This window comes from Rhinoderma darwinii, chromosome 2 (genome assembly GCF_050947455.1).
Source record: "Rhinoderma darwinii isolate aRhiDar2 chromosome 2, aRhiDar2.hap1, whole genome shotgun sequence".
In the NCBI taxonomy this organism is placed as follows: domain Eukaryota; kingdom Metazoa; phylum Chordata; class Amphibia; order Anura; family Rhinodermatidae; genus Rhinoderma; species Rhinoderma darwinii.
Genome location: NC_134688.1, coordinates 115,634,610 through 115,661,380, shown reverse-complemented (window position 1 = coordinate 115,661,380; position 26,771 = coordinate 115,634,610). Strand labels below are relative to the sequence as shown.

Below are 26,771 nucleotides of genomic sequence, written 5' to 3'. Positions count from 1 at the left end.
TGCGTGAATTTTGCGCTGCGTGAGTGCGTTGCGTAAAACTCACGACATGTTCTATATTCTTGCGTTTTTCACGCAACACGCACCCATTGACTTCAATGGGTGCGTGAAAACAACGCATGCCACACTGACGGTCCTGCGTTGCATGCGCGAAAATCACGCAAGAGCTGTCAAACTCCTGAATGTAAACAGAAAAGCACCACGTGCTTTTCTGGTTACAAACATCCAAACGGAGTGTCAAATTCGAGATGAGCGCACCGAACTTCACCGGGTTCGGCCAAACTCGTTTTGACCGAAACCGGTAAAAAATGTTCGTGTACGCGACGTCAGGAGACAGTCACTGTCCACGGTGCTGAAAGCGTTAAACTGGTTCAGCACCATGGACAGTGACTTCCGCTCCGAAAATCCATGAACCTGTAAAAAAAAAAAGACGTTCTGACTTACCGATAACTCCGGTCCGACCTCCCGGGATGACAGTTCAGTCCAAATGACAGCTGCAGCCAATCACAGGCCAAGCACAGGCTGCAGCCAATCACAGGCTGCAGCGGTCTCATGGACTGCGGCGTCATCCTGGGAGGTGGGGCCGGATGGCAAGAGAGGGACGCGTCACCAAGGCAACGGCCGGGAGCCCGGACTGGGGGAAGCAGGAAGTTCTTGGTAAGTATGAAAGTCTTTTTATTTTCACAGGTTGGTGTATATTGTGATCGGCATTCACTGTCGAGGGTGCTGAAAGAGTTACTGCCGATCAGTTAGCTCTTTCAGCACCTTGGACAGTGACGGGCCTCGACTACCTCATCTCTATGATGGCGGCTGCGTGAAAATCACGCAGCCGCGCATCATGACACACGGAGCTGTCAAATGCCTTTTGCGCGTTTAAAACGCAACAAGGCTGCGTATACGCAGTGCATACGCCATGCATACGCGCGCAAAACGCAGCGTTTTTTGCGCGCGCAAAACGCATACGCTCGTGTAAATGAGGCCTTATGCTGCGGAATCTCTGCAAAATCCACGTTCGATTCACAGGAAAAATACATTGTGTAAACATAGCCTAGGTCTGGGTTCATGCGTTGTGTTCAGTTGCGGCCAAAAAAAAATATATATAAATGTATATTGGCAGCGACATGTGAACACAGCCTTATACGCATGAAGGAATTGGTCATTTATTGCACTTCATCAGGATTCATCACGTTAGTGACAGCACCTGACAGTGGTGAGTTTATAAGTTTATGCAACAGGTTGCAGTACGCTAGTGCCACCACTAGGGGACTATAAATTCTCTTCAATCCAACAGTACTGCTTTGACGCAAAAAAATATACTGTATGCATAGTTTCATCATTAAACATAACCTGTCTTTACTCAAAAAAAAAAACCACCACACAACAATAAACAGGTTTTGTATTGGATAGATAGAGCAGTCTACCTCTATAGATGCCACTTATACTATTCTGTTTTTTTAGGACATCTATCAGATCCTGCACTATACGAGCCTGAGCAGCAGGAAGAGGAATAAGACCCCTCACCCAGTAAGGAACACAGAGGGGTTACGTGCCCATATTCACATACAGTGCATGTAATCTTTTGGCCCCCACATCGGAAGATCATGGAGACTATTAATAGGTGCACCCACTATTTCCCCATGAGACCCAAATTAAAGCACTTTGTCCACATGTCCTATAAGTCTTAAATATGTGGTCTAAGAAAAATTAAATAAGCGTAAAATAACACAAAATAACTAAAAATAACACTCACAATTCTTAAAACAGACAGTTAAAATTTGGTCCCGAAGTGCAGAATTCTAGGGATGGATGATGGTTTTATTATTTCAGGTCATATTTCTGCTTCCACAATTAATTTCTTTTACTTTTGCAGATCAGTGGACCAAGTTTTAAACAGATATTTACCATTCTATTTCCTTTTATAAGCAAAGCTACAGCTAAAGAGGACCTGTCACCTGTTTGGATATGTCTGTTTTAGTAAATAAATTCTATTCCCCATGAAATAACCTTTCTGGAGCATCTTTTTTAGAACTCTACATTGTGCGGTTCCTCTGTTATTCCTTTTAGAAATATATGAATAAATTGGCAACTGGGTGTTACCACTTGGGGGCGTGTCCGTACACTGATACTGTCCAATCAGTGCGGAGAGTGAGAGGGTATGGACACGCCCCTTTGAAAAGGTGGAATAGTAACACCCGGTTGTCAATTTATTCATAAATTTCTAGTAGGAACAACAAAAGAATGGCACAACCCAGAGTTCTAAGAAGAGAGTCTCCAGAATTGTTATTTATGGGGGAATACGAGTATTTCGTAAAGTAGACATGTCAGAGGAGGTGACAGCTCCTCGTTTAAAGGTAATCAGTCACCCTGGAAAACCCCCTTAAGTACTGTAATGAGTGATTGGCTTGAAAGAGACAGATTTTGAATATTTTTATGTTTGTACTCGCTTGCATTCCCCCGCAAACGGCACGTGCAATGTATTCAGAGGCGCATGACCATAGAAGTCATCCGTAATTCCGGACCGTAATTAAGGACCCATTCATTTCTATTGCCCACGGACACCTTCCTGTATATTTACGGGAAGGTGTTCGTGCCGTAGAAAGGATCCACAAAAGAAAGGACGTCCTATTTTTTGCATTTTACGGACCGTGCTCCCATACTTTATATGGGAACACGGCCCACAAATGCGGGTGGCTGTCCAGGCCGTTCCCGTTATTACAGACTGTGATTACGGGCATGGTCTCGTGCAGGGGGCCTAATTAAGCACCTAGGAGTCCGCTGTATTATTTCGCCGAGCTAAGGAATCAAGGGGATGCATTAGCATACAGCACATACACCATTTGCAGGAAAAGCAATTCAGCACAAACATAAAAACGACTTTCAAAATCTGTGTCTTAAGCTATTCATTCATTCCAGTAGTTCAGGGGGATTGTCCGTGGTTAAGAGGTAGGTATTTTTATCCTACATTGTATCCAGCTCAGGACATTTCTAAGAGCGGCTTCGCAGCGTGTGCAGCATAACATTTACAGAAACGTGCAGAATAGCGGCTGTGTCTTAATACAACACCATGAGGTCAGCACCTTTCCACTCATTGGCGTGTCTGTCTGAAAGTTTGGAAATACTATCTAAGGGAGTGCTTGATATCTATTTTTTTTTCCAGATAATATACTACCTATCGGTGGCATTTGCAATTGTCTGTTAACTGATCTGTGCAAATAAAATCCCATACGTTATGCTTCCTAAAAGATGGATACATAAAAATATTACATGGTTTACTAATAAAAAGTTGCCTTGTAACACTGAAATCTACATAAAGGTCCTAAATCATAATGACCTTGTACTCTGTATATCAGTTTTCCTAACACTTCTGTTTCATCCACAAGGCAACTTTTATTTAAGCTTTATTGTTTCTTCAGTAAACATTCATATATTGTAAACCTAGAAATCTGGTCATAAAAGACAGATTTCACTAGTATTGTACAAATGAGAATAGCTGGTTTACTAGAACCCATAAAGCGATGTATCCTTATTGTGGCACCTCACCCGCTAAAAGAATATGGTAAAATTCCCATTAGTTAAAATATATTTTACATATGTAAAAAGTGATGTTATATATGACACATATACTATGGGTGTGTTCACATCAGCGTTTCGGTTTCAGTTGATGGGTTCAGTCAGAGGAACCCATCAACAAAAATGGTTTCCGTTTCTTTGACGGGGTTCCCCATCAACGGAACCCAACGCCGATGTGAACAGGCCCTTGCTGATATATTGCAACCCATGTGTGGAACCCATCAACAGAAATGGTTTCCGTTTCTTTGACGGGGTTCCCCATCAACGGAACCCAACGCCGATGTGAACAGGCCCTTGCTGATATATTGCAACCCACGTGTGCAGCTATAGCAAGTGAATCTCTGTTTAGATAGTGGACTATATCTCTCGGATTCACACTTTAGGGTAAGTAGGAAAATACGATAGAGAGGTGGATGACAGCGATTTTCGGACATTTCTATGATAGTCACTGTGCATCAAGTACTTAGCAAGATCTTCCTTAATAAAATATGGAACATACACAAAATACTGCAAGTCTAGAACATCTTCAGAAAGGCATTGTAGAACAAATAAATAGAAAAAAAACACAGAATGAGAAATATTCAGACTAATCCTGCTATAGTTACGAGAGACAAGGTCTCTAAAGTATCACACACATTCAGGAACAGACAAGACCCAAGTACAAACACATAAAATCTCAATGAAATGAGTAGAAAAGACACAGAAGACAGTAAGGAGTCAGGCCCCCTTCACACGAGGGACAGGAGAGTCTTTTAGTTTATGGGCTTTATAATATGCCAGGGCACTCTTATTAATGAATGCCACCAGCGTCTGATGAGATGGCAACAAGACGCCCTTATGGGCTGTAGTGGAGTTCATGTAAACAAGCACAAGTAGAGCGAAGGAGACTCACAAAGTCTACTGGGCTTCCAGCAGTTACATCAATCTGAGATAGTGTAGTCAGTAAGAAAAACGCTCCAGGATTCATTCATCTTACAGAATAAACCTTCCTCTTGCTACAACCAAACAAGGGTGGTCCATGGAGTAATACTAGGGTTGCACGTATCCCATCAGCAAACACACCCTTGGGTATCTAAAAAAATAAAAAGGAAAACCAACACAAGTCTATCTATACTCCTTTCCAACTTTTTAGCAGCAGAAATCATATTCAAGCAATGTATAGAGGGAGATTTCACCCCTGCAAGAACTGGCTCAGATTGTTTTGGAACATTAGATCAAGTGTTAGCATTTTGTTGCTAACAATTTCATCCTGATAAATCCAGAACACAGCAGATATTGCCTTATTCAAATGTTCTTGTCCCATGAAGTCCATTCACAAGACTTTGTCACTCAGGTCCGCCATCTGAGCAGATTGTCTGACCATCCGTGGATTTAAGGACCTGGATACCAGGCGCTCGTCATATTGAAAGACAACTCCTTGGAGGTAAATCAGGCCTTTCCTTGACTTCGAATTCTGTTCACAGGCAGCGATAATCTGTCTAGTCCTAAAAGTGAAACGCAAAAGGTGATCAGACAACAGCTTACACATATTTTCCATATACAGAAAGATAGACAATATTTTTTTTAAAAAAATTTGCACTCAAACGAAGGGGTGAAATCTGCAGCAAAAAAAAAAAACAAACAAAAAATACAAGGCCCAAACATTTTTAACCCCTTCCCTCTTTAGCCACTTTTGACCTTCCTGACAGAGCCTCATTTTCAAATCTGACATGTTTCACTTTATGTGGTAATAATTCCGGAATGCTTTCACCTAGCCAAGCGATTCTGAGATTGTTTTCTCGTGACACATTGGACTTTATGTTACTGGCAAAATTTGCTCAATACATTCAGTATTTAATTGTGAAAAACACCAAAATGTAGCGAAAAATTGCAAAAATTTGCATTTTTCTCAATTTAAATATATCTGCTTGTAAGACAGGCAGTTATACCACACAAAATAGTCGCTAATGAACATCCCCCATATGTCTACTTTAGATTGGCATCTTTTTTGAACATCCTTTTATTTTTCTAGGACGTTACAAGGCTTTGAACTTTAGCAGCAATTTCTCACATTTTCAAGAAAATTTCAAAAGGCTATTTTTACAGGAGGCAGTTCAGTTGTAAAGAGGCTTTGAGGGCCTTATATATTAGAAACCCCCAAAAAGTCACCCCATTTTAAAAACTCACCCCTCAAAGTATTCAAAATAGCATTTAGAAAATGTCTTAACCCTTTAGACGTTTCACAGGAATTAAAGGGGTTGTCCGAGATATATTTTTACTTTAAATTTAAACCCACAATGCACATATTAACTATTGAATAATATACTTACCTGTGCAATCTTGCTTCTGTTCTCCGTTCTGGCAGCTCTTTTCTTCCGATCACATGTCTTCTGACGTCACTTTTTCTTCCTCCTCCACTGTCGTGTCGTATCCCGATCACATGGTCTCGCCCCAGCACTGGTGACGTGTCGTTTCTGCGGGTGCTCGTTCATGACTGCCCGCCCAGCCTATGCAGCTTTTCACTGTGAGCGCGCCTATGCGTGTTCACAGTGAAAAAAGTGAAAAGGGACGGCACCTGCGGACTAGCCCAGTCGACGAGGTACATAGTAGGCTTTGATAGGGGATTATACAACACGATGCAGCACACGGGTCGCATGGAGCCCTTGAGGCTGTTATCTGCGGCCCGCGGGACACCGTTGCGCCGTAGGACCGAGCAGGCCCAAGGTGGAGCCGCACTACGCTAGTATAGGCTCTGCTTCGATGTCAGGCGAGTCCCGGAGCAGAGCCTATAATAGTACACTGTATAAGATCTTCTGGGGTCCTGTATCTAAGCCTACATTGTTAGGCTTAGATACAGGGTCTAACAAACAGTGTCACACATGGAGCCTGTATCTAAGCCTAACAGTGTAGGCTTAGATACAGGACCCCAGATGACATTCTTTTTATTCCTATATAAGATGAGTGTTTTGGGGCCCTGTATCTAAGCCTAACATGTATTCTAAGATACATGGCCCATGTGTGACACTGTCTGCTTGGGTAATGTATCTAAGGCTACCTTGTGGTAGGCTTAGATACATGGTCTAACAGACAGTATCACACATGAGCAGTGTATCGAAGCATCCCTCTTTTTTTTCTTAGTTATGTGTTTTTTTCAGGTTGGGTCCTTGGTACTACATCAAGTTCAAGGACTACTTCAATGACACCTTTTTTATTTTAAATAAAATAGTTAACCAGTGTTGTGTGTGTTATTTTATTTCATTACAATATTTTTTCTATGTCCTTCTCATTTATATAAAAATGTATTACTAGTGCATTATTAATGGCCACTGTCTAACAGCGTCCATTAGTAAGGCTTCATGCACACTAGCGTGTATTTTCCGCGCGTGAAAAACTTGCGTCAATCCTGTGTGTGTGTGTGTGTGTGTGTGTGTGTGTGTGTGTGTGTTAGGGCAGATTTACACGAACGTGCTATACGTCCGTGCAAACCGCGTTGTATCTACGCGGGTCGCACGGACCTATGCAAGTCTATGGGGCAGTGCAGAGTCCGTGAATTTTACGCAGCGCGAGTCCGCTGCGTAAAACTCGCGACATGTTCTATATTTCTGCGTTTTTCGAGCATCACGCACCCATTGAAGTCAATGGGTGCGTGAAAATCAGGCGCACCCCATTGAAGCACTTCCGTGGGACGCGCGTCATTCGCGCAACAGCATTAAAAGAATGAATGTAAACAGAAAAGCACCACGTGCTTTTCTGTTTACAAACATCCAAACCGAGTGTCATAATGATGGCGGCTGCGCGAAAACCGCAGCCGCGCATCCATATGAACATGACACGGAGCTGTCAAGTGCATTTTGCGCACGCAAAACGCCACCGTATTTGTGTGCGCAAAACGCACACGCTCGTGTAAATCCGCCCTTATGCATCAGTGTGCTTTTCGATTGCCATGTGTTATTCACGCACTCACAAAGCCAGCCCATTTTTTTCTTCTTTTTTCCAACAAATTGCTGTGTAAACACGCACCAAACACGTGTGTGCGGTGCGTGGTTTTCACGCATGCATTGACTTCAATGTGAGAGTAGGTGCATGATAACGCACCAATAGAGGACATGCAGTATGTTTCACGCAGCGGGCTCTCGCTGCGTGAAAAGTCACGCATGTGTCAACGGCCCCATTGAAATAAATGGGTCGCGTGTTGTGCATTTTTTCAAAGCACAGCACACAGACTTGATTCACGCTTGTGTAAATCGTGCCTAAGGCCCCATTCACACCAGGGTGAATCTCGTCCGTGTGCTGATAGTCGAAACCACGCACAGCACATGCGACCCATTTATTTCAATGGGGCAGTTTTCACGCAGCGAGAGTCCGCTGCGTGAAACATACTGCATGTCCTCTATTGGCGCGTTATCATGCACCTACACTCACATTAAAGTAGACGCATGCGTGAAAACCATGCACCAAACAAGCGTGTTTGGTGCGTGATTTATGCTGCAATTTGTTGTAACAAAAAAATGGCCTTTCTGAGTGCGTGAATAACGCATGCCACTTGCTAAGCACACGGATGCAGAACGCACACAAACTGACCCCATTCATACGCGTTTCTCACGGGCGTCAATCTTACACGCAAGTGTGCATGAGGCATAGACGGGGCTAGACAAACACTAACCATCACTATGACCCTGGTACCCTCCGCCACCAGGGGTACTGGGAATAGCATACCTGGGTAACATCCAGTAGCTGACCATCGCTAATACGGTGGTGGCCACAGCGCTGGCTGTTATTATTAGGGCACGTTCAGACGTGGCAGAGTTTTTATGCTTTAAATGTTGTTGCAGATTTAGGGGAAAGTACGCAACGAATCTGCACCAATATTTGCAGTTTTGACAGGTAATTCAGACGTTGCAGAAAACCGCTGAATTGCCACATATTTCAGTTTTTGCATTGTAAAGGCTGAAATACTTTGTGCCATTCCACTTCTCCGCAACAGACAGTGCATGCTGCGGCCAGAAATTTCTGCACCGCTGCCTATGGTCCGCAGCGGAGTTTATCAATGTCTGAACTAACTTGCCTAAAAATGTGTAGAAGGCCTGATTCAGATGAACGTGGCGTTTTTGCGCACGCAAAACGTTGCATTTTGCCTGCGCAAAAGCCACTTACCTGCTCCGTGAGGCAGCATCATATGATGGGCGGCTGCGTGGTTTTTGCGCAGCCGCCATTATGACACGCCATTTGGATGTTTGTAAACAGAAAAGCACGTGGTGCTTTTCTGTTTACATTCATCCTTTTGACAGCTGTTGCTTCCGTGCGGCATGCGTGGTTTTCACGCACCCATTGACTTCAATGGGTATGTGATGCGTGAAAAACGCTGAGATATTGAACATGTTGCGCTTTTTACGCAGCGGACAAACGCTGCGCAAAAAGCACGGACTGTCTGTACTGCCCCATAGACTTCTATTGGTCCATGCGAGCCGCGTGAAAACCACGCGGCCTGCACGGACGAAATTCACGTTCCTGTGAATTGGCCCGAATACTATTTAAAAAACGTCCGCTGGAGAATTCCACTGCGGACTGTACTCAGCGTCAGGCCTTATTCACACAAGCGTGTGCGTTTTGCGCACGCAAAAAACGCTGCATTTTGCGTGCGCAAAAGGAACTTAACAGCTCCGTGTGTCTTCAGCGTATGATGCGTGGCAGCGTGATTTTCGTGCATCCGCCATCATTATGACACTGTTTGGATATTTGTAAATAGAAAAGCACGTGGTGCTTTTCTGTTTTCATTCATCGTTTTTACTGCTGTTGCGCGAATCACGCTCGTCCCATGGAAGTGCTTCCGTGTGCTGCACGTGATTTTCACGCACCCATTGACTTAAAAGGGTGCGTGATGCTTAAACAACGCACAAATAACGGACATGTCGTGAGTTTTTCGCAGCGGATACACGCTTTGTAAAACTGCCTTCCGGGAAAAAGAAGCGACATGCTCTATCTTCGGGCGTTTACGCCTCTCACCTCCCATTCAATGGGAGGCAGAGTAAGCGTATTTCACGTTGTTCTATGCCCGCGGCGCTCAATTGCCGCGGGCGAAAAACGCCACTGAAAACACAGCGAAAGACGCAACGAAAAACGCATCAATAAAAAACCGCAAACGACGCCAAAAAAAGACGCGAAAAACAACGCCAAAAAGGCTACGATAAACGCCACGGAAAACGCAGCAAAAAAAGCTGCAAACAAAGAGGCAAAGAACGACAGGGAAAACGCCACGAAAGACGCAGCAAAAAAAACGCGAAAAACGACGCAAAAAAGGCTACGATAAACTCCACGGAAAACGCCTCGAAAAGCCTGCAATGAGCGTGCATGGAAAAAAAAAAAAGTTTCCTCACAAGGAAAGATAAACAAACCAGAGCTGAACTGCATGTAAACAAGCTGTGCTAAATTCAAAGCAGAAATGTGCTAAGTAGAATTTTTTTTAAAAATAATGCTTTATTTAGGTTGTCTGTATAAGGGGTAATGTATGACACAGTTTTTGAAAAAATGTTGGTATCTCGGACAACCCCTTTAACGCAAAGTAGAGGTGAAATGTACAAATTTCATTTATTTTTTTGCAGAAATTTTTAATCACATTTTTTTTTTATAACGTTTTACCAGAGAAATGCAAAACAATATTTATTGCCCAGAGTCTGCAGTTTTTAGAAATATCCCACATGTGGCCCTAGTGTGATAATGGACTGAAGCACCGGCCTCAGAAGCAAAGGAGCACCTGGTGGATTTTGGGGCCTTATTTTTATTAGAATATATTTTAGGCACCATGTCAGGTTTGAAGGGCTCTTGCAGTGCTAAAACAGTGGAAATCCACCAAAAGTGACCCCATTTGGGAAACTACACACCTCAAGGAAATTATCTAGGGGTATAGTGAGCATTTTGACAGCACAGGTTTTTTTTTTACAGAAATTATTGGAAGTAGGCCGTGAGAATTACGCTGTTTCCGCAACTCCCGACCATGTAATCAGTAAGTAAACTGTTGACGCACAAGAAAAATCCTGGAGACGAAAGGGGGAGGTTCGGATTATGGAGGATGATAATCTAAGGTAGTTGGCAGAACGTAGAGCATGGGTAGGGTAGTATACAGGCGAGGGAGGAGATGTAAGAAGCTGCAGCACTGTGGAGATCCTTGTGGTTGAGAGTAAGAACAAGCTTTAATTGTATTCTAAAGAGAATTGGCAACTAGAAGAAAACCAAGAGAGCAGTGTCCTCAAGGCCCTGTTCACACAGTTTTTTGCAGGACGGAAATTTGAGGCAGATTTTTCCCTGCTTGCACTCTTTACCACGTATTTTGACCGCAGCCATTGAGCGTTGGACAAAAAAACGCTGTGAAAACAGCTTTCCCTGCCTACCATTGAGGTCAATGGGAGGTCAGTGATGGAAACGCCTAAAAGGCATGACGCTTCTTTTTCCCCGCTCGCAGAAAAAAGTGACTCCGCCTCCCACTGAAAATCAATAAGAGGCGATTTTGGAAGTTTTTGGGCACGGTTTCCGCATTAAAAGCCTGGTCCTAAGGTTAATGGAGTGGAGCATACTAAGTAGGAGTTTGCAGCGTTTTACGCTGTAGACCACCAGAGAGATCCAGAAGAAGAAGTAGAGATGTGCTCGCTTCGGCAGTACATATACTAAAATTGGAACGATACAGAGAAGATTAGCATGGCCCCTGCGAAAGGATGTCACGCAAATTCGTGAAGCGTTCCATATTTTTACTTTGAAGTCACAGGGACCTAGGGGCCTCATATCAGCACTCTACACCCATTTACTCTCTTCCAAACGCACTTCAGTGCCGTTGCCTGTGTTTGATGCAGATTCCAGATCTTACTTCGGATGATAAAGATGAAGTGTTTAGTTCGGATATGTCGGTTTCCCCAGCAATAAATAATAAATTGATACAGCTATACATTGAACACCAATCCTATTTTACCTATTAGACGGGATAAAATGGGTAGAATACCCACAATGGAGTGTCACGGATGTCATTGCTTGGATGCAGATTTTTGGCATCTTATGTGGAAACTGTCCATATATTTCAGATTTTTGGGCACAAATATTTAACTTCTTATCCTCCCTTTTACCGTCCCCTGTGCCCATTTCCCCTAAAGTTGCTTTATTTGGTATCTTAGCTGGAGATTTGGCCACACTGGATACGAATTTTCTTGAAAGAAACCTTGTTTTTGGCTAGTAATGCCATAGCTATCCGCTGGATGGCTGATTACACGCCCTCGTTTGCTCAATGGAGGGGCCTTGTAAATACAGTAGTAACATACGAACGATTGGTATATCAACATAGAGGATGTCCGGATAAATTATTCAAACATGGGGTCCCTGGTTAGATACTTCTGAGACTTTTGATGTAGAGGAACCTTAAAGAGGCTCTGTCACCAGATTTTGCAACCCCTATCTCCTATTGCAGCAGATAGGCGCTGCAATGGAGATAAGAGTAACGTTTTTTTTTTGTTTTTTTAAACGAGCATTTTTGGCCAAGTTATGACCATTTTTATATTTATGTAAATGAGGCTTGCTAAAGTACAACTGGGCGTGTTTACAGTAAAAGTACAACTGGGCGTGTTTACAGTAAAAGTACAACTGGGCGTGTATTGTGTATGTACATCTGGGCGTTTTTACTTCTTTTACTAGCAGGGCGTTCTGACGAGAAGTATCATCCACTTCTCTTCGTTAACACCCAGCTTCTGGCAGTGCACAGACACACAGAGTGTTCTCGAGAGATCACGCTGTGACGTCACTTCCTGCCCCAGGTCCTGCATCGTGTCGGACACATCGGCACCAGAGGCTACAGTGGATTCTGCAGCAGCATCAGCATTTGTAGGTAAGTAGCTACATCGACTTACCTGCAAACCCTAATGCTGCTGCAGAATCAACTGTAGCCTCTGGTGCCGATGTGTCCTCGCTCGTCCGACACGATGCAGGACCTGGGGCAGGCAGTGACGTCAGAGCGTGATCTCTCGAGAACACGCTGTGTGTCTGTGCACTGCCAGAAGCTGGGTGGTAACGAAGAGAAGTGGATGATGCGGATTCGTCAGCATCATACACTTCTATTCACAACGCCCAGCTAGTAAAAGTAAAAACGCCCCGATGTACATACACAATACACGCCCAGTTGTACTTTTACTTTAAACACGCCCAGTTGTACTTTAGAAAGCCTCATTTGCATAAATATAAAAATGGTCATAACTTGGCCAAAAATGCTCGTTTAAAAAAAATAAAAACGTTACTCTTACCTACATTGCAGCGCCGATCTGCTGCAATAGGAGATAGGGGTTGCAAAATCTGGTGACAGAGCCTCTTTAACTTTTGTTTCATGATGTATGTCCCTAACCTTATTCGGTTATTGTTTTGCCTATTGCATATACTCCTCATACATTTGTGATATTTTAACGGCATAGACGACAGGTTTTATTGTTGTTTAAGAGTTGTTACTGATTACTCCTTCCCTCTTTTTTGCTCTTTCTGTATCCCATGTGATGTAACATGATTTATTTCTTGGTGCACTTGTTTGCCCTTCATCCTGTCTGCAACATTTTAAATAAAACAAATAAAAAAAAAAAAAGAAGAAGAAGTAGAGATAAGTTTGTTAGGTTTAGCGGTCAGGAGATTGAGACCTTAGTAAGGGCAGTTCCTGTAGGGTGCAGAAACTAGATTGTAAAAGGTCGAGAAGAGAGTTAGTTGAGAAATAGAAGATTAGGAGAGAGTACACCAAGCGTTCCAGGAGTTTAGAGATGAAGGGGAGATTTGAGACAGGTTGGTAGTTAGCGGCGCTGGATGGGTCACGGGATGTTTTTTTCAGTAATGGGTTATAACCGTATATTTAAAAGGAGGAGGGAAAGATCCCAGAAGAAAGAGGGAGGTTAAATATTTAAGCTAGGCGACTAGTGAAAGACAGGATAGAGACCAGATGAGGTGTAAGAGAGGTTCACTAATTTAGGTAGTAGGTCGAGACAAAAAGAGGAGCCTAGAGACTTCTCCTGTTATTGGGTCAACTGATGAAAGTAAAGAAGAGGAAGCGTGGAAGGGGCATCAATGTTACTAGGGGACAGAGAGATATCACGTCGGATGGTGTCAATTTTAACTTTCAAATTAGTGGCCAGGTCTTCAGCACTGAGATCTGTGATTGGCGTCTGTACTTTAGGACTAAAAAGGAAGTGAAAAGTATCAGAGTCATTTTGGATTATTAGAGATTGTGAAGATGAGAGAAGTGAAATAGATTTGGTTGGCTCGGTGAAGAGCTAAGTTGTAGGTTTTGAACATGAATTTGTAATGGAGGAAATCTGCTGACATATGAGATTTTCTCTGCAGACGTTCAGAGCCACTAAAGAAAGGGAGATTGAGGTGGGTAGTTCGGAGTGCAGGGAGGGGGCTGCTTCATCCACGGCACTTTTAAAGAGTTTCATTGTTACGTTTTGCAGCCAGATTGGGACAAGGAAGGGATATGGGCTAATGTGGACTGTAGACGGTCTAGGAGTTGCTGACTGTTGATGGCATGTAGATTTTGTATGTGTAATAGGTAAGCATGTCCTCTGGAGGCAGGGAAATTTTGATAGTGAAGGAGAGAAGGTTGTGGTCAGAAAGCATGAGAGAGTTAAGGCCCGGCCGCTGCAACGAGTACCGATCAACGAGATAGCTCGTTGATGTGCACTCGTTTGCCCTTGTCACAAGGACCTATGTATACGGACGAGCGCTCGTTACTCCGATCGCTCAACCCCATGCATTATGGTCATGTCGGCAGCGCGTCTCCCTGTTTACAGGGAGATGTGCTGCAGACAATGATAATAGTGCAGTTTTTTTTAAAACCATACGATCAGCAGATGATCGAGCGTTTGCCCATTCATCTGCTGATCGCTGCCCCGTTTGCACAGGGCAATTATCGGCAACAAGCGTTCTATGAACTCTTGTCTGCCCGATAAATCGCCCAGCGTAAGAGTGCCTTTAATGTCAGAAACGGAGCAGAGCCTGGAAGAAGACTTGGTCAAGTGAATTCCCGTCTTCACGCGAAGGGGGATAAAGAAGTCGTGAAAAGCCTAGAGAGGAGGTTAAAGATAGAATCTGAGAGGCAGATAAGGAAATCGAGTTATCAATAGGAATGTTAAAGTCACACATAATGAGAGTGGGTATTTCAGAAGATAGGAAACGTGGAAGATCCAGTTCTCTTCCATTCAAGCACACTTACCGAACGCACGGATAAGCTCAGCTTGCATGGCCCAAGTAAATTTCTTCACTAGGCAAAGTGTGGTGAGACCGGCAAACAAGATGTTGTACAGGAAGATCAGGTAAAAATTCCCCAGCCAATTGAAACGCCCAAAGTCACCAAGAAGGTCAAATCTAGTGATACCTAAAAGTTAATTGTACAAAGAAATAATCAAGTACATATAAAGTCATCTGTTAATAGTCATAAAAAACTTTTACAATGGTTTAATCATAATTCAGTCAAGTCACAGTATATTCTCCAATTATACAGACCGATTTAAATTTTCAACATTCTCTGGGATTTGTGCTCTCTAGCTCATTGTCTCTCTGCAAACCCCCAAATCTTTTTTTATCAGTGATTTTACCATCAAGTTCCTAAAAATAGGGCCCATATCTCAGCTCCCCTCACAATACAGGTAGCGATAAGCCACATTCAGGTGGCGGTGATACAGATGTAGCTTTTCCCAAGGTTTTGTTTAGGAAAAGTTTCACTGCTTTGTCTGGGTGGGATCTGATCCAGCTATTGGCACAGAATATACAGGTGCCACACAAAACTGTACTACTGCTCTCTGACAGCTGCCTTCACCCCTTCGCGCAGCTGGACGTGCCATTACGCCCTGGTGCGGGGTGGTGATGTTTGGAGGGTGCTACATATGCAGCGGGTGTCAGCTGTGTTTTACAGCTGAAACCCGGGACAAATGGCCAGGAACAGCAATCGCGCTGGTATCTCTGCGTCCGTAAAAGTCTGAATTATTACAATATAGCGTTATTTAACGCGCACTGTGAACGCCGTAAAAAATACAACATTTTAAAACGGCAAAATTGCGTTTTTTGGTCAACTTGGCTTTCAAAAAAAAAAAAAAAAAAAAAAAAGTGTGATCAAAAAGTTATATGTACAAAAAAAAATAAAAATGGTACTGATAAAAACTATCAGCTCGTCCCGCAAAAATAAGCCCTCACACCGCTCAAATCGACAAAAAAAAAAAAAAAGTTACGGCTCTTGGAATGTGGTGAAACAAAACAATATATTTTTTTAAACAAAGTTTCTTTTATTTTAAAGCAGTAAAATAGAAAAAAATAAATAAATAAAAATATATATAAATTTGGTATCACCGTAATCGTATTGAGAAACAGGATAAAGTTAAAGGACTTATCCGGGTGACCAAAAACTACATTGCATTAATATTTTATGTAAAAAGTCACTCACTAATGTTCTTTTTTTTTTTTAAATTCGGTACTAAATCGTGCAGTTCAAACCCGGTGAATGGTTCCTGGAAGTCCTGTATCTTTTCGAACATCGATGACGCGCCGACACGGCCCCACATGACTGAGGGCTTGCTTCCTGTGCGGTTCGTGTCGACGTGTTATCAATAGCATGACCGCAAGGGGCTGTCACACTGCCTATTACTGGAGTCCACGAGCAGAGTATCAGCTAGCGCTTTGCTCGGGACTCCAGCACTGCTCCCGACATTTGGTCAGTGATTTCAGGGGTTTCCTATAGCTGGAGTTCCAGAGCAGAGCATCAGCTGAAGCTATGTCCGGGGACTCCAGCACTGCTGTCAACATCACTGTCACTGTCCATATATGGGCAGTGACATCGGCAGCAGTACTGGAGTACTGATGCTCTGCTTGGTAACTCCAGCGATAGGAAACCCTTGAAATCGCTGACCAAATGTCGGGAGCAGGGCTGAAGTCCTGAGCAAAGCGCTAGCTGATGCTCTGCTCAGTGACTCCTGCAATAGACAATGTGACACCCCCTTGCGGTCATGCGATTGATAACACGCCAACAAGAACAGCAGAGGAAGTAAGCCCTCAGTCACGTGGGGACGTGTCGGCGCGTTATCAAGATTGGAAAAGCTACAGGACTTCCAGGAACAATTCACCGGGTTCGAACTGCGCGATTTAGTACTGAATTTTTAATTAAAAGTACATTAGTGACTTTTTTTTTATATAAAAATATTAACGCAATGCAATCTTTGGTCCCTGGATAACCCCTTTAAGCTGTCATTTTACCGCACGGTGAAAGCCCTAAAAACAAAACCAAAAAAACAATGGAGGAATAGCATTTTTTCCCCAATTTCAGCCTGCAAATATTTTTTTTTCCAGTTTCCCAGTACATTATATGGTCATTTTAATGGTACCAATAGAAACTACAACTCCTCCTGCAAAATATAAGCCCTCACACCACTCTACTGACAGGAAAATAAAAATAAAACGTTATGGCTCTTGGAAACAAAACTGAAAAATAAAAAAAAATGGCTCAGTCCTGAAGGGGTTAAACATACAGAGCATTCAAGTTTTGGTGCAAATCCAACTCTTAACTTAAAGATCACAGCCACAGCCGGTATTAAGCCAAATATGTCCCTTAAAATGGTCTATCCATATAAAGAGACATCATAAATGTCAATTTAGTTGGAACCCCCAAGATTGGTGAACAAGGACGAGCTGAGGTTTCTGTAACTATGGGGATTGAATATGCATTCGCATTGCTTGCCCATGCCCAAAGCGCAATGTTTGGAGGATTGGACTTCCAGAGTTAAGGTTCCATTACACGGCCCGACGAGTGACGTGTAAATGAGTGCCGATCAACAAGACAACTCCTTGTGAAAGGAACAAATGAGCGCCGATCAACGAGCTATGTATGGGATCGAGCGGTCGCTACTACGATCACTTATCCCCATACACTTCTATCATGTTGGTGGCACATCTTCCTTTTTACACAGGGAGATGTGCTGCCGACAATGATACAATTTTCAGCATTTAAAACGATAAAAATCAGCTGGCGAACGAGCGTTTGCGTGTTCATCGGCTGATCGTTGCCCTGTTTACGCAGGGCCATTATCGGGAACGAGCGTTCTGTGAACACTCAATTGCCCGATAATTGGCTGGTGTAAAAGGGCCCTTAGGTGGTCAGATTCTATGTATAAAAAGAAAGACAGATCTCAGTTGGTTTTAACCGGTTCCCAATCGGCAGCTGTATATAAATGTTCGGTGGTCTGGGTCCTTATGACTTGCGCCGTAGCAGATATACGACACAGGTTTTAGCTGGCTGAATGTAGGCCGAGCGATAGGGCAGCTGAATGTCGGGTCCCTGTCAGTCAGTGACTGCTGGTGACCCTGAAGGATAGAAGCGGCTTTTGTCTCGGATTGCTTCTACACAGCGCTCAATGATGCTATGTATAGAATAGAGGCAGCAGCAGTGCCGCTGCCTCTATTGGTCCCAGTGATCATGCGACTGGTCACGTGATCAATGGGATGCCGTTAGTGGCAGGCTGCTGCTGGTTCTAACTAGACCCAGCACTGCCTTTTTAGTGACAATAGTCACTATAAGAGGGCTGATTTTCACTGTAACTGGGGCTGCACAGCAGCCCCTTACAGTGGAAGTATAAGGTGTAAAATAAAAAAAAGTCCCCTATAGATCTCATCTGACCTTTGAGGGAAAGACCATAATAATAAAAAAATAAAATACACATAACACCCCACCCCCCGCCAATTACTGTCATAAAACTAGCACTGACCCTTTTACCCTAAAACACACATGTAACACATCAGAATTTACAGTAGACAATGATAGTCACAAATAAAAGGTCTATTTTAGGGTAAAACTATTACCAGAAAAAATTAGCTGAAAAGTAAAAAAAAACATTTTTTACTATTATTTTCAAGAAATTCTAAAAAGAGCAAAAAGTATACGCATAAAAATGATAAAAGAAACCAGCATTGTCTACAAAAAAAACATCGCAAAAATCATGTCGCTAGCACAACAAATAGTTATAGCCGTTTAACGAACGAGTGCTAAAAATGGCTAAACACGATGTCTGGTCCTGAAAGCTCAAAATAGCTCGATCCTGAACCAGTTAAGCTATCAGCCCATCATATAATTCCTAAAAGGCAAATTCCTGTGTGGAAACTGAAGTGGGTACTCAAAGTAGAATTAATCTTTCATCTTTAAAACTTCAATATCACAAACTTCTAAACTAGGTTTCTGTGACAAAGAATTCCTGCACAAGAACATACAGGGCATTCGGAAAATCCTTAGACCCTTTAACTTTTTATATTAAGGCCTTGTGCGAAACGAAAAAAAAATAAAAAAAAACAAAGTTTTCCCAATTATTCTGCACTAAATACCCTATAATGGCAAAGTGAAAACTTAATTTTAGAAATTTATGCAAATTTGTTAGAAATTTAAAACCAAAATTTTCGCATGGACATACGTATTTAGACCCTTTGCTATGACACTTGAAATTTTGCTCTTGGGGCCTCCCATTTCTCTAGATCATCTTTGACGCCTTGATTGGTGTCCACCTGTGGTAAATTCATTTGATTGGACATGACAAGAAAAGTCACACCCCTGTCTATATAAGGTCTCACAGCTGACAATGCATATCAGAGCAAAAACCAAGCCATGAGAAGGAAAGAACTGCCTGTAGAGCTCAGAGGCATGATTGTGTGGGGGTACATATCTGGAGATGTGGACAAAAAAAATCTGCTGCACTGAAAGTTCCCAAGAGCACAGTGGCCTCCATAATTCTTATATGGAAGAACCAGGATTATTCCTAGAGCTGGCCGCCCCACCAAACCAAGTAATCGTGGAGAAGGGCCTTGGTAAGAGATGACCAAGAACCCAATGGTCACTTTGGCTGAGCTCCAAAGATACTTTGTGCAGATGGGAGAAACTTCCAGAAGGTCAACCATCACTGCAGCACTTAACCAATCTAGGCTTTATGGCAGAGTGCCCAGAAAGAAGCCTCTCCTCAGTAAGAGACACATGAAGGTCCGTGAGGAGTTTAAGAGTCCTTTAGGTGCTTTTTTGCAGACTGAGAAACAAGATTCTGCGGTCTGATGAAACCAAGATTTAACTTTTTGGCCTCAATTCTAAGTGTCATATCTGGGGGAAATCAAGCACTGCTCATCACCTGTCCAATACCATCCCTAAAGTGAAACATGGTGGTGGAAGCATCATGCTGTAGGGGGTGGGGGGACAGGGGTTCAGCAACTGGGACAGGGAGTGAGGGACAGATGAATGGAGCAAAGTACAGATATTCTTAAAGTGTAGCTAAACGTTTGACAAACTTCTGACATGTCATGGAGACATGTCAGAAGTTTGGATTGGTGGGGGTCCGAGCACAGAGACCCCCGCCAATCTCTAGAACGAAGGAGCTGAAGTGAGTGCTCGTATGAGCGCTCATCTGCTTCGTGTGCGTTCGGTTATTTCCAGAAATAAATGTATCGTGTACGGACTCCATAGAAAGTCTATGAGCTCGTACACCGATACATCGGCTTTCCAGAAAAAGCCGAACAGAAACGAAGCAGCTGAGCGCTAAACACAAGTGCTTCAGCTGCTTCGTACTAGCGATTGGTGGGGGGTCTCCGTGCTCGGATCCCCACCAATCCAAACTTCTGACATGTCACTATGACATGTCAGAAGTTTGTCGAAAGTTTAGCTACACTTTAATGAAAACCTGATCTAGAATGCTCTGGACCGCATACTGGGCTGAAGATTCAAATCCAACAAGACAATGGCCCTGGGCACACAGCCAAGACAACACAGGAGAGGCTTAGGGACAACTCTGTGAATGTCCTTGAGTGGGTCAGCCAGAGCCCTGACTTGAACCCAATTGAACATCTCTGGAGACCTGAAAATGGCTGTCCACTGACGGTCCCCATCCAACAATGGCAAATAATGCCCAAATCGAGGTGTGCAAACCTTGTGGCATCATACCCAAGAAGACTGGAGGCTGTTATCACTGCCAAGGGTGCTTCATCTAAGTACTCAGTAAAGGGTCTGAATACTTATGTCAATGCAATATTTTAGTTTTTCCTTTTCAATAAATTAGCAAAGATTACGAACACTCTGTTTTCACTTTGTCATTACGGTGTATTGAGTGCAGAATGATGGGAAGAACGTGATTTTTTTTGTTTTATATTCACGTTAGTGTAGGGCCCTAAAATAACAAAATGTGAAAACATTGAAAGAGTCTGAAGACTGTCCAAATGCATTGTAAGGTTCTTTCTTTTCTTGGATAAATTCCATTTGTAATAGTAAGACTTACCCAATGTTCTGGAGAAGACTGGGAGAGCAGAGCTGAGAACAAGCAAGGACACACAGTTTCCAATGATCTATCAGAGAAAGCAGAGGTTACGTGCCGTGCAAATAATGCATTCACCATTTTTACGATGCTCTATTAGTTGTAAGTAGTAATATGGGGGGTAACCTACCAGCCTGTGTTCATATTCACTGCAGCGCCACCTCAGGAACAGCTAAGCATTACACGGTCATCATTGAAATCAATAGGCTCTTCATATAATGTGCAGATCGGCCCAGGTAATCCTACCTGAGATACACGTTTTACAGAACCTCTCTGCTCTGCATAATAGATGAGGGTCTGAGACAGGGGGAAACTCTTGTACTAACTCAGAAAACGGTATTTGAAACCCATTCAAGAACTATATTAATCCAGGACCACAATCAGGATGTTTATTGCCGCTTCATGAAAACCACAGAACTTGTGGTTTGAAGCACACGTCGTATGGCATGAAAAGAACAAAATGATTGCATCAGGAAAACACCATGTGCCACCTGATAGAAAGCGCCGATTAGCATTATTCGTGAATGACTACCGACTACCCAGGTGTTCGTATACAAATGTCAGCCACAACTATCAGCCAGGTGTACACTTACGATGGATAGTAAACTCATAGGTTATAATTGTCTGACCACTGAACTAGCCAGATTAGCTACATTACTATCATTTATTGATGGTATATAGATTGGGCAAACATTTCCAGGCAATGCTGCTGTGTTAGAGAGTAGTGTATACACAAGAAGTGTTCAGTACGCTTTTTCTACCCAGTCAGATATTACTAGTCAGAGCAGAGAGCCACTACTGATAGCCCAGATTGATTTCTACGCGCACCGTGTAAGGCTTTATTTACCCCACCCCTGACACCGCAGAGATCAGCTTACCATTCAGGGATCCTTCCATTTTTACAATTTTAAATGGTTTTCTTGTTCAATCAACCCATTTTTTTTTTTTTACAGATTGCAATTCCAAAAATGTTTATGGCTACTTTAGTCGCTCTTAAATTTTTCAGAATAAAACACTGCAAATAAAGACACGTAAAAGGTTCTTACTTTGGTCATCGTTGTATTATGTTTCTGGGGCAGGAGACGTATAAAAAAAGGAGAGCTGTAAAACCCAACGACAGAAGCGGCCATCAAGTAGCTGGTGTGAGGTTAAGGATTCACATCCATTAAGACTGCACTTTTACACAAACTGTTCCACCACGAGATACTGACATATAGTTTTGTAGAGAAAACCTTTAGCCCCACTACATGCAACCATTTATCCGATACATCTGCTCATATAAGGATACAATATAAGGACGACTTGCACAGCTGCTCCAAAAGGACCAAAAACAGAGAAAGACACTTTTCCAAGCCGTGAGTCCTGTGGAACACAATGGCAAGTACTTCAGTTAATATTCTGGAGAAAAGTAAAAATAAATAAGCATTGAAGACTACTAAAATGTAACGAAGTACCTGCATCCCTTTTGGCATGGCTGCATCATCAATAAGGAGTTCCAAGACGTGGAAGCATACGATCAACACAGAGATGCCCTAGAGGAAAATAGCCAGTCAACATTAGACTGTATATAAGCAACGCTTCGAGACATTAGGACATTTATGCTTAAGCAATTTGCAGGCAGTTTCAACAATGACAATTTGGTGTTTAACTTTTGCCTTGTGAAACCGTCAGACATCATCGTTCAACCCTTTTGCTGTTGAGCAATTTTAACATTATTGACATACAGAAATAAATCAAAGACAAAATTTTAAAAAAAAGATCATACTGCTCCTTTATACATTTTCTGAACGTTATGAAACATTATGAAAATGCCACCCAGCACTTTATACTCATAGATGTAATAGATACGAAGATCTAAGCTCCAGCCCTTATAGTCTAATTACAGCAATTGCAAAGTCATAATGTATTACATCCGTCCCACAAAGGGTTTAAAGGCGAGTGCTCACCGCAAGCACACGTATATTCCCAGCAACTAACATGAGCTTATTGGAGACTATTAACACAATATTTGATAAACTCTTTAATACTAAATGTGAGATTTAAAGAGGCGCTGTGAAGTGCCCTATCCCCTACATAATCTGATCGGCGCTGTAATGTAGAACAGTGTTTTTTATTTTGAAAAACGATAATTTTTTTACCAAGTTTACCAAATTTTAGATTTTTGCTAATTCGTTTCTTAACCCCTTCCCGACATTTGTCGTAAATATACATCATGGAAAGCCAGTGCTTCCCCCAAAATGTCGTATACTTACGACAAATGTTTGGCACCGGTCAGAAGCTGAGCCGGTGCCATCATCGTCGGATCTCAGCTGTATCTTACAGCTGACATCCGACTGACGGCGGGGACCTAAATTAGCTTCGATCCCCGCCGTTAACCCCTTAAGTGCAGCGCTCAAAGGCGAGTGCTGTACTTAAGGTGTTTGCAGCTCATCGGAACCCCAGCAATGAAATTGCCGGGGTTACGGTGGCTGCAATGGCAACCGGAGGCCTCCCAATCTGCCTAGCACCGAAGTTGGTCAAGATCCGCCCGGCGGCGGAGCCTGATCGGCTTCCGTAGCTGCCGGCAAGATGGCGCCGGGTCAGGAGCTGATCCGGCGTCATCAGCGGTGGAAGTCAGCTGTATGTTACAGCTGACATCCACCTGTAATGGCAGGAACCGGAGCTAGCTCCGATCCCTGCCATTAACCCCTTCGATGCAACAATCGAAAGCGATTGCTGCATCGTAGCGGTTACTACCAGATCGCCAGCCCTGACATGCAATTAGGACTGGTGACTGCTGCTATGGCAACAGGAGACACAATGGCCTCCTGCTCTGCCATTACGGAAGCCGATTTAGGCCCCGCCGGGAGGCGAAGCCTAATCGGCTTGCTGTCAGTGAATGACAGATCTAATACATTGTACTACATAGGTAGTGCAATGTATTAGAAAAAAAAAAATCTGACCGTTGGACCTTCAAGTCCCCTAGTGGGACTTGAGAAAAAGTGTAAAAAAAAAAAAGTATGAAAACAATAAAAGTTTCAAGTAATCAAATAAAACACAATCCCCCTTTTACTCTTATCAAGTCCTTTATTATTGAAAAATAATAATAAATCATACGTATTTGGGATCGCCACGACTGTAACGACCTGAGGTATCAAAATATAATATTATTTATTGCATGCGGTAAACCGCGTAAAAAAAAACAAACTTAAAAAACTTTACCAGAGTTTCTGTTTTTTTGGTCACTTTGCCCTACAAATATTGGAATAAAAAGTGATCAAAAAGTCACGCGTATCCAAAAATGGTACCTTTAAAAACTACAGCTCGTCCCGCAACAAACAAGCCCTCATACCGCTACGTCTATGAAAAAATAAAATTAGTTAAGGCTCCAATAAGTCAGGAAATAAAAAAATATGCAGTTGTGCCCGAGGGGAACATTTCTTCTGTTTCAAGAGACAATTTATCAAGGACCTAAAATTAGGGAACCAGGTAGGGGAGAGCCCAAACATATCCGCTGGAAGCGACGGTGCCCGTATTATACCAGGACAACTTTCCAAGCAAAATTCCCCAAACTACAAAGGTGCGGAGTGTGGACCAAAAGGGGGATAAGAAATTACACCATTTATCAGTGCGACACCGGCCTGTGCAGAAAGGATTGTGTCACAGCATAACACACATCTATGGATTTTATTATTTTTTTTACCCCATTATTATACCACCTAACTATGCCCCTGATGTACTCTGCCCAGCTTACATGTACCCCCACATTATAAATGGAAACACCAGCAATAATCAAACAAATCTAGTACCAAGCAAAATCCGCTCTCCAAAAGCCAAATGGTGCTCCCTCCGCTCTGAACCCTACAGCGTGCCCAAACAGAAGTTTCCTTCAACATATATGGCATAGTCATACCCGAGAGAACCCTTTTAACAATTTTTGGGGTGTGTGTCTCCAGCGTCATAAGCTGGGCATGACATATTTGCCACTGAATGGTATATCTAGGGAAAAACATACATTTTTAATTTGCACCATCCGCAGTGCATTCATTTATGGAAAAAAACCTGTGGGGTGAAAATGCTCACTACACCCCTTAATAAATGCCTTGAGGGGTGCAGTTTCCATAATGGGGTCACTTCTCAAGGATTTCTTTTTATTATTTCACATCTGAGCCTCTGCAGTTGTGAACCAATACTATGTAAATCGCCAAATTAGGCCTCTACTCCGCATGGTACTCTTCACTCCTGAGCCCTGTCATATGTCCAGGCAAAAGATTAGGGCCACATGTAGGGTGTTTCTAAAACCGGGAAACACCGCTTAATAATTAGAGGGCTGTCTTGTTATGGTGGCACAAGCCGGGCACCACATATTGGCATATCTATGGAAAAAAAATCCAATTTTCACTCTGCAACATCGAGTGCACACTAATTTCTACAAAACACCTGCAGGGTTAAAATGCTTACTACACCCCTTGGTAAATGCATTGAGGGGTGTAGTTTCCAAAATGGGGTCACTTCTGGGGGGTTTCCACTGTTTTGGGCCCACAGGCGCCCAGAAACCAATCCAGCAACATCTGCACTCCAAATGGCGGTCCTTCCCTTCTGAGCCCTGCCGTGTGCCCAAACAGCAGTTTATGACCACATATGGGGTATTGCCGTACTCGGGAGAAATTGCTTTACAAATGTTGGGTTCTTTTTTTCCTTTATTTGTTGAGAAAATGAAAAAATTTGCGCTAATGCTACGTCTTATTGAAGAAAATGATTGTTTTTATTTTCACTGCCCAATTCTAATAAGTTCTATGAAACATCTGTGGGGTCAAAATGCTCACTACACCCCTAGATGAATTCCTCAAGAGGTGTAGTTTCCTAAATGGAGTCACTTTTTGGGCGTTTACATTGTTTTGTCCCCTCAGGGGCTTTGCAAATGTGACATGACCTCCGCAAACCATTCCTGCTAAATGTGATCTCCAAAAGCCAAATAGTGCTCTCTCTTCTAAGCCCCGTGTGTTCAAACAGCCGTTTATTACCACATGTGGGGTATTGTTTTACTCGGGAGAAGTTGCTTTACAAATTTTGCGGTGCTTTTTCTCCTTTAGTCCTTGTGGAAATGAGAAAATAAAAAATAAAATAAAAAATCGCTAAGCCTACATTTTTTTTGAAAAAAATTTTGATTTTAATTTTCACGGCCTACTTCCAATAATTTCTGTACAAAACCTGTGCGGTCAAAATGCTCATTATACCCCTAGATAATTTCCTAGAGGTGTGTAGTTTCCCAGATGGGTTCACTTTTGGGGGATTTTCACTGTTTTGGCACCGCAAGAGCCCTTCAAACCTGACACTGTGCCTAAAATATATTCTAACAATAATAAGGCCCCAAAATCCACTAGGTGCTCCTTTGCTTCTGAGGCCGGTGCGTCAGTCCAGTAGCACGCTAGGGCCACATGTGGGATATTTCCTAAAACTGCAGAAACTGGGCAACAAATATTGAGTTGCATTTCTCTAGTAAAACCTTACGTGTTATAAAAAAAAAAAAATTGTATTAAAAATGTATTTCTGCCAAAAAAGATAAAATTTCTAAAATTTCACCTCTACTTTGCTTTAATTCCTGTGAAATGTGTAAAGGGTTAAGACATTTTCTAAATGCTGTTTTGAATACTGAGGGGTGAAGTTTTTAAAATGGGGTGACTTTTTGGGGGTTTCTAATATATAAGGCCCTCAAAGCGACTTCACAACTGAACTGGCCCCTGTAAAAATAGCCTTTTGAAATTTTCTTGAAAATGTGAGAAATTGCTGCTAAAGTTCTAAGCCTTGTGATGTCATAGAAAAATAAAAGGATGTTCAAAAAACGATGCAAACATAAAGTAGACATATGGGAGATGTTAATTAGCAACAATTTTGTGTGGTATTACTGCCTGTCTTACAAGC

The 26,771-nt window shown here is 42.6% G+C and overlaps 1 protein-coding gene and 1 non-coding gene across 5 annotated transcripts in view; one reads left to right on the top strand and one right to left on the bottom strand.

Annotated features, from left to right (window-relative positions):
- Positions 1 to 4,281: 4,281 nt before the first annotated feature.
- Positions 4,282 to 26,771, bottom strand: part of LMBR1L (limb development membrane protein 1 like) — a 79,643-nt gene continuing 57,153 nt past the window's right edge. For 3 of the 4 annotated variants that reach the window (XM_075852183.1, XM_075852181.1, XM_075852185.1), the window contains exons 12-17: positions 22,325 to 22,402; positions 22,159 to 22,232; positions 21,917 to 22,007; positions 20,835 to 20,901; positions 14,765 to 14,926; positions 12,992 to 13,109 (exon numbers count right to left, since the gene is read on the bottom strand). In XM_075852183.1, the coding sequence (XP_075708298.1) occupies positions 13,021 to 13,109; positions 14,765 to 14,926; positions 20,835 to 20,901; positions 21,917 to 22,007; positions 22,159 to 22,232; positions 22,325 to 22,402 (561 nt within the window). In that variant the 3' untranslated portion in view covers positions 12,992 to 13,020. Of the gene's footprint in view, positions 5,052 to 12,991; positions 13,110 to 14,764; positions 14,927 to 20,834; positions 20,902 to 21,916; positions 22,008 to 22,158; positions 22,233 to 22,324; positions 22,403 to 26,771 lie in introns of those variants that run through there. The other variant, XM_075852182.1, reaches the window with a different exon arrangement.
- On the top strand, positions 11,181 to 11,287 carry LOC142747797 (U6 spliceosomal RNA). Its single transcript, XR_012882036.1, has one exon. It is a non-coding gene; the product is annotated as a U6 spliceosomal RNA (small nuclear RNA).